Source organism: Vespa crabro, chromosome 9 (genome assembly GCF_910589235.1).
Source record: "Vespa crabro chromosome 9, iyVesCrab1.2, whole genome shotgun sequence".
Lineage (NCBI taxonomy): Eukaryota > Metazoa > Arthropoda > Insecta > Hymenoptera > Vespidae > Vespa > Vespa crabro.
Genome location: NC_060963.1, coordinates 6,083,474 through 6,091,628, shown reverse-complemented (window position 1 = coordinate 6,091,628; position 8,155 = coordinate 6,083,474). Strand labels below are relative to the sequence as shown.

The following is an 8,155-nucleotide window of genomic DNA, read 5'->3' as shown; positions in this document are numbered from 1 at the left end:
GTTGTATAAGAAAATACAGTTGGTTTCGAGGAAGAAAATAGGTATGTATAGTGTTCATATATTGAAAGTTAAAAATAATTTCTGGAAATTTAAAAAAACTCATTTGTCTTTGATTAAAAAATAAAAAAAATATCAATAAGTAAATGGATACGCCCTTATGGCTTGATATTCATAAATTTAAAATAACGATAGAATAGAAATAGTCAGATAGATAGAAAGAGAGAGAGAGAGAGAGAGAGAGAGAGAGAGAAAGAGAGAGAGAGAGAGAGAGAGAGAGAAAGAGAGAGAGAGAGGGAGAGAGAGTCAGAAATATAGAACAATATTATTGAAATAATTTCGAAATCATAATCATTAATCATACATCGGTAGATGCTTGTCCTTTTGTGTCAAAGGTACGGATCGCATAAATTAGTACCTTGAAAGCGTCTTCAAGAAGAGAACGCTAATTAAAGCAATCTTTAAGGAGCATTACCTACGTAGTATTAAGAGTATACAGTATGCTCGTCAGCATGCGTAATTAATATCGCCCAGCATCTCGTTACCATGCACAAAGATCCATGATACTAAGATAGCGAGAGTAAAATGAGATCATCATAAGGAGAATATCCAGTCGAGATATAAAACCTACTTCTCAAGATTATATTCCAAGTCGTTCATTAAATTTTTCGTTTAAAGAAGAAAACCTTAGAGATAGAATACTTCCTCGAAGGCTATCTAAAATTAGATAGATCGATCGATTAAAATAAAGAAAGTTGAAAAATCGATCACCAAACTACTTCGAATTCTAAAGACGTGAACACGTTGTGGTAAGTTAACACGATGAGCACGTCATATAAAGAACGTAACGAACCAATGGAAAAAGTTTCCTTCGTTTCGATGCTTCGTTCGTGCTTATTCCTATTCGTAGAAACATCCTTTTTTAAAAAAAATTTTGCATTACGTTATTTTGTCAGCATGCCGACCAGCTTCTATCTAATCTACGTTATGAAAGTCTATTTATCATGGTTTTAATAAAAATAAAAATATAGTTAACTCTCCTATAACACGCACTGTGCATGTGAACATAGTTTTTATAGATACCGCACGGTTTAAAAATTTCGAAAACACTCGAATAACATGCTACTTTTAAAAATCAGTTTTAATAGAATTAAAACATTTTTCTATGATAATTAGTAATTTTAAAAATATTTATATTTATTTTTAATTGAAATATAAAAAGAGTAAAGTAGAATTTTTATTTATATTACTTTTCTTCTAAAGTCACAAGTGAATTTTACAAATTATTATATATCTTTAGAATATATGAGTCTTTCTTCGAATTTCTTGTGAAACGAAATGTTAAATTTTATTATTTTATAGTTTTCAACAAATAACAGTATTTCGCTTTCGTACAGTTCCATATAACAAGATAGAGTTTTTCATACTACAATATAAGAGGATTACCTAGGTAGAAATCATTCCTTTTTCTATCCCTTGTAAATCTTTTCATTCAAAAAGAATAGTAAAAACATTACCAAGTTAACGAAAAAAAAATCAACGACAATAAAAAGATATATTAGAAAGAAAAAAGGAAAAGAAAAGTCCAAGTAAATGACTAATATGAATTAAATAATTAAATTTTTAGCCTTAATTTAAAAGCACGCTATAACAACGTAACCGTTACTTTTAACGTGTACTAACAGAGGATGATCCAGGCCAACTGGGAATTCTTCGATTATACGTGCCAACGGTGAAGAGCAAAGGTTATGTTCTTCGGTAGTCTGCGCGACAGTATGTCGCCATGATATTGGCGAACCTGCTGACGCATGCGTCGCTTTTCTTCGGGTTTGGTCTGGCGATTTTGGAATCTTATCAACAAACATTCTTCGCGTCAGATCCTTAACTTGTAAGTCATCGAAATACTCGCATTGCCGGTGACAGTGACGTTCATATCATCTTTCTCTTTTTAATTCTTTGATCTCATGAAATTAAATTGTTTTGGATTATGAGATCGAAGAAAAAGGAATATCCGCTTGCATAACATGCTATACTTTAGTATTTCCATAAATATTTCCTCGTAATTGTTGTCTTCCTTGAATCCTTTCTAAAAAAAATCTTCGGGACACGCGCGATAATGGAGGAACAAGAATCTGAACCTACATCTCCGATTTCTGAAACTTCTTTCAAGAGGTACATATATGCTTCTATTATACTTATATGCATCGTGATCAATCGGGATCCATAAAAAAAAAAAAAAGAAAAAAAAATAGAAAAAGATAAAAAAAAAGTAAAAGAATGTACGTATACAAATGATAATTTCTTACAACAAAACAGAATCGGTTTGCAACGCATCGATCTCGTATTGGATCATCCTCAGAAAGTGTATTACAGTGGTCACGAGATTTCTGGGAAAGTTCATCTGTATCTTGACGAACCGATTAACGCGATTGGTAAGTCGAATTTTTTTCATTATTTTTGTTTGTTTGTTTTTTTTTTTCTTTCTTTTTAAGTGCTTATCTATTTAAATAATATATCGTAACGCAAGTATCGATCTTGTTTGTCTCAATGCTTAATGATTTACAAATCGTTAAAGAATGTACTGTTCGGTATCATCAATTCGATCTCGATATATGTATCTGTTAAGAAAGATCATATAAGCTTAAAAATAAATTTACATGTAAAACACGAAAGAAATATACACGATCGATCATATTACTATCGTAAAGGAAATCTAAAAAAAATCACATTGCGATACGTCATGTGTATTTTGTCAAAATTATTTACGATGGAGAAAAAAAGAGGAAGATATTTTAAGAACGTAAAAACAATCGTTACGTTTATTCAAGATTTATTTACACTTTATATAACCTACTGCTTTATCGTAAGTCTAAAAATCTTCCCCGTTGAGTCAAACACGTGCCAAACCTAGTATCGATCGTATTGCGTAACGAGTGACCTAAAATTTCTAAACGAAGTTACACATGTACGTAAATATACACACACACATGCATATGCACATAGAACTCTATGAGTGACCACTGATATTTCCAATATAAATTTATAGTCCTCGAAAATTTGTTTCAGGGTCACGTGCAATAATTCTGTATTTGATTTTGCTTAGAATCCTTCGCGATAACTCTAATTAATATCCCTATTATCGATCATATGGTTCACGATCTTCCTCATCGATCAATTGCGTCGATTAAGACTGTCTCTGTTATTCAGGAATCCGACTAAAATGTAAAGGAGAAGCACAGGTGTACTTTACCGATCGATCGGCAGGAATAAGACGCAAATTCTCATCTGACGAAAATTATTTACACGAAGAGATCTACATTGCAGGAGGTAACCACAATTGTTCTCCTCGTTATAAAAAGTTCTATTGATTGTTTCATTTAAATTGCTATTATACAAAAGATTCGTCAGTTTTCAACGAACAATAGAAAAATAAATAAGAAATAAATAAATAAATATATATATATATATATATATATATATATATATATATACATGTATACATATATTTAAGATTTAATATTAATATTAATATTAAATTAATTTTATCGATATTAAATTAATATTAGTGCCTTTATTTTCTTGTCTTTCGACTTTGAAAAGGGATTGGCACGTAACTATACATACATGATCTGAATAATATTAAATTAATATTAACATTTTTAATGTTAAATTTCTCTCTCTCTCTATCTCTTTCTCTTTCTCTCTATTATTTTTTTGTGTTTAATTTATCCTATATTTTATATTTACACGATAAAAATGTCTACGAACAGACAGAAACGCAAAAAATACGATAACGGGGGGCGTCTACCCGTTCAGTCTGACACTTCCGGAAAACTTACCGTGCAGCTTCGAAGGCCGCTACGGACGTGTGCGCTATTCAATTAGGGCATTGTTGGACATAACAAGCGTCTATCGGTTTTCCACCAATATTATTCCATTCACCGTTGCACCCATCCTCGACCTTAATCGAGATTCTCTCGCACCGGTGAGTATGAAACTGGAAACATGCACCGCCGTACATATCTTGGATTCGTTCAATGTCGATCGCATATCTTCTTTCTCGCTACGTTTTTTGAACGTATTTTTGTATATATCAAGATTTGTAAACTATATTCATTCATTTAAGCTACCCGTCAGCGAGAAGCAATCTAAAATTTATATGGGTCAAACTGAATCACTTAAAATGTCGATGTCATTGCCAGTAAGAGGTTACGTTCCAGGACAAACTATACCGATTCAAATATTGTTAAAGAATTATTCGAATGTCGTTGTTAAAAAGCTACGAATTGTTTTTAAAAAGGTAACAATTCAAACTTCTTCTGCTTGTTATATTACATTTAATCAATAATCATTCTAATTTGATTTTAGGTAATTATGTATCATGTTACGGAAAAATCTAGGAAGCATAAAGAGATAGTAGTTGAAATCGAACAACCGATCGACAAAAATTGTAAATCGTATGATATCTTTTTTGATGTACCCGCTGTACCACCGACTGGAATGATTCATTGCAATATTATTGACGTTTTATATACCCTTAAGGTAAATTAAAGCTAATCGAATTGAAGATAGTTATATTTAAAAGACAATAAAATCTACAGGTAGAAGCTTGCGTCGATGTGAGCGAATGGTACTACAGAATGTTTCAGAAAAATTTAAAGCTACGAACGAACGTGATAATTGGTACAATACCTCTTCAAAATTATGAAAATCCACAAGGTACATTTTCGTTACCTCTTGATACATTATCATCGAATGTTTTAAGTACTCCGGAAGTATCTTATTTGAATGAAGATAAACCTTCAATAAAGAAAATAGAAGAGACGAATCAATCAGAAATATTGTGTAAGCGTTGATACTTGAAAACGTTATGCAACTCACGATTTGTTGCAAATGAATGACGAAATTTATTCACGTATTTTTCTTATTATTGTTTCTTTTAGTACCCATCTATGAGAAAAGTCAAATATATCGATCTTCGAAACCGGACCGAGACGATCCCACGGGAGATGATGGTGATAGTGATGGAGAGGTCAAACCTTACTCTCCCGTATACCGTGTGTACAAATTCAGAAGTTTAATCAAAAGGAAGGACGCTAACTAAAAATGAAAGAAGCGCCAGTTAATCGGTAAACAGTAGCCTTTGCTTCGTTGCTTTATAAAGTCGACGTACATACATACGTAAACACGATATAACACGTTACAACAGAGAAGGGAATATAAAATTTATAACAAACCGTGTTCGCGATAATGGTTCGATTAGATCTCAATTCTCTTTTCGTCTAACGTTGTCCAACTCTATTGCCTTTTATTATTCTGCCATCGATTTGTTTCTCCGGGAAATAAAATACGTTGGTAAGTACAATACGAAACGATCAAGTATTTTATATTTCTAAGTGCCGAGCATAAATATACCCAGTGAAATTTGGAAACCCTTTGGGACCAAACCACAGAGTCGTTAAAGTATAATTCTTCGAAATTTTACGCAAGCTCATATTGTATAAGAGTTAGAAGAATTATAAAAATAAAAATTATAAAAAATAAAAAAAAATAAAAAAAAGTAAAAAAAGAAAATAAAAAAACTTAACGTTTGATATCGATGGAAACTTGTATAAAAAAGAAAAAAGAAAGAAAGGCAAACAAACAAATATGTATAATCTATATGCGTATACATTGTACTAGTCCAAATTGAATATAAAGATTACATCAGACGAATATCTTGTTTTTACCTATTCGCTACATATCTCGATCTGGATATCCTTCTATACCAGACTGAAAAACGAACAGTATTATACAATTTACATAACCCGATCGAATTTACCGGTTACGATATCGAATTGAAAATGAAATTGGAGAAAGAAATTGCGAAGATCCAATTTATCCGGGTATAGGTATGTACATAAAAAGACGTTTTTGAATGGAGACGAAGAGATGTCCGATTATAAAAGATAATTAATTTGTTGCTATTAAAATTCATTATCGAACACGACTGTCTAATCAGATAATTCTTAAAACGAAACATCTCGTTACATTGGAAATAAACCCCAAAAATTCATTGACAAATCAATGTTGAAATTCATGATCAAAGACGTTAGCTATAGAAGAAGAGACCAAAGCTCTAGACGGAGAAGCTCAATGGTTGACGGTTCCTTTGGCTACAATCTACATCCATCTACGAACTAGAAAACGCTCTTTCCTTCTCTCTCTCTCTCTCTCTCTCTCTCTCTCTTTCTCTCCCTCTCTCTCTATCTTTCTCTCTCTCTCTCTTTCTCTCTCTCTCTCTCTCTCTCTCTCTCTCTCTCTCTCTCTCTCTTTCTCTTGTCGCAACATATCTCGACATTCCGCAAGCACTTTGAAATACCACATCAGAGTTGGTGCGCCTCCTGAATATCGATCTTAATCATGGGTCTTGTAGTAAGAGTTATCGTAATTTAGTGGTGATTAAACGTAACCAAGTTTCGTCTGCAAAGTCAGACAAGAGATGACGGCGACAAGGAGAAGGTAATGAAGTAGTCGAAAGGACGCGAATCGAGGCATCGATCCTTCCTCTCGCCTCGGGTAACACGAGTTACCTCTCGATATACCTGTTCTCTTATACCGAAATCGCCCTAAGCGTAGAGGCCACCTAATTAAAAGTTCGTACCAGTTCTCGGGTAGTCACGAACCTTCCTACCTGCGTCATCCTTCAGAATCGTCCAAGAATGAATTTCCGTTAGAAACAGTCCTCCTCGCAAAATTTCCATTTCTCCAACTCCAGTAGAAAAATTTCTCCCGTTAAATTCGAACTTCCAACCATTTCTTCGATCTTCCTCCCTGTCTCGTCTCATCCTTCGACTCTGTTCGGCTCGGTTAAAGACGAATCGAGACATCTATCTTTCCTTTCCTTTCTTCTTCCTCTTCGCCCTCTTTACTCCTGGAAAATAAGTTCGAACGGTAAGTTATTTGTCACAGATTCCGGTTTAATAAAGTATCTAATCAATCCTGTAATATTCATTTTAAATTAATAAAAATAGAAATGAAAGGCACACATGTATTTATAGGTATTCTTAATTATCTTTAATATCTTTTTCTTCCGTATTGCATATACCGTTTTTATCCCATCAAATAAATAGCTTTTAAACTTATTTAAAAAGAAAATAAACTTTTTTTTATAATATCTGTCAATCATTAACTAAAATTTTCTTCTTAGTTTTCTGCAAGCGTTTCTACAGACAAACAAGTTTACTAAGATTCGCTTCAATTGGACATTATTATTTATAAGACAAACTTAACTATGAAGGTAATAATAATTTTCTCCGAGCAAAAATCGTAAATATTCAACGTCTTTCATATTGTTCCTTTCGAGATTTTGATAGAAAAAAAAAAAATATTATGATAATTTGTTAAACTTTACAGGAAAATAATTTCTAAAAATAATTTTATGAAATAGTTAAATAATACGGACTATTGATAATTACGAATAGTAATTTATAACTCGAATAAAAAATACGGTTTAAAGGTAATCCAATAGGAATTCTATTGGAGTTTCGCTACTTTTCAACGGAATGCTGATGTTCGTGAGAACAAAAAAGAAAAGAATCAATGGCACGGTGAAAAAGAGCGACAAGTCGGCATTGCTTTGTCTGAAGTGTCATTGTGCAGAGATATTCTCATGCGTGGCTAAATAAATCCAGGATATATCGAAGCATACAGTTAAGTACGGCCGGTTAAAACAATTAGCTTGCGCAACTACAGTAACACTTGGTATAAACAGCCCTCCCGCAGTAATTCTCTGTTATCGGAGCTCGACGAACATTCATAGGCTTAACAAGGCTTATCCCTCATCCTCCTCCTCCTCTTTCTTCTCTTTTTACCACTTTCCGATATTCTCTCTCTTCCTCTTTCAGTAACAGTCACTCTTCTTCTAGCTCCGTAAACATGTCCTTATTTCTCATCACTTTATCCCTTTTGGAATGGATTAATAGAGGAATCTATCTGGTACACAAGGTTCATCAACCAACGTTGTCTTTCTCGATCACGTAGACTTTACTGCATCGTTCCTTCAATCGACAAGGATACGTGACTATGCATGAACCTTATTGTTTATTTTAAACGACCTAAAATATAATGACGGTTGGTTCAATGATCCGTAAGTTTTTTTTCTTTTTTTCTTTTACTA

General features: G+C 32.9%; 1 protein-coding gene across 1 annotated transcript; it reads left to right on the top strand.

The window, feature by feature from the left end:
* The first annotated feature begins 1,883 nt into the window (after window positions 1-1,883).
* Window positions 1,884-5,708, top strand: LOC124426587 (arrestin domain-containing protein 17-like). Its single transcript, XM_046968434.1, has 8 exons — window positions 1,884-2,169; window positions 2,314-2,429; window positions 3,205-3,324; window positions 3,768-3,982; window positions 4,124-4,297; window positions 4,366-4,539; window positions 4,599-4,842; window positions 4,941-5,708. The coding sequence occupies exons 1-8, from the start codon at window positions 2,114-2,116 to the stop codon at window positions 5,099-5,101; spliced, it is 1,260 nt and encodes a 419-aa protein (XP_046824390.1). The 5' UTR covers window positions 1,884-2,113; the 3' UTR covers window positions 5,102-5,708.
* Window positions 5,709-8,155: the final 2,447 nt, after the last annotated feature.

Excerpts from the sequence above, each read along its gene's own strand:
- LOC124426587 (XM_046968434.1), top strand. The coding sequence starts at position 2,114 with ATGGAGGAACAAGAATCTGAACCTACATCTCCGATTTCTGAAACTTCT. Across the intron at positions 2,170-2,313 it reads TCTGAAACTTCTTTCAAGAG|AATCGGTTTGCAACGCATCG; the intron begins GTACATATATGC and ends ACAACAAAACAG. Across the intron at positions 4,298-4,365 it reads TACGAATTGTTTTTAAAAAG|GTAATTATGTATCATGTTAC; the intron begins GTAACAATTCAA and ends ATTTGATTTTAG.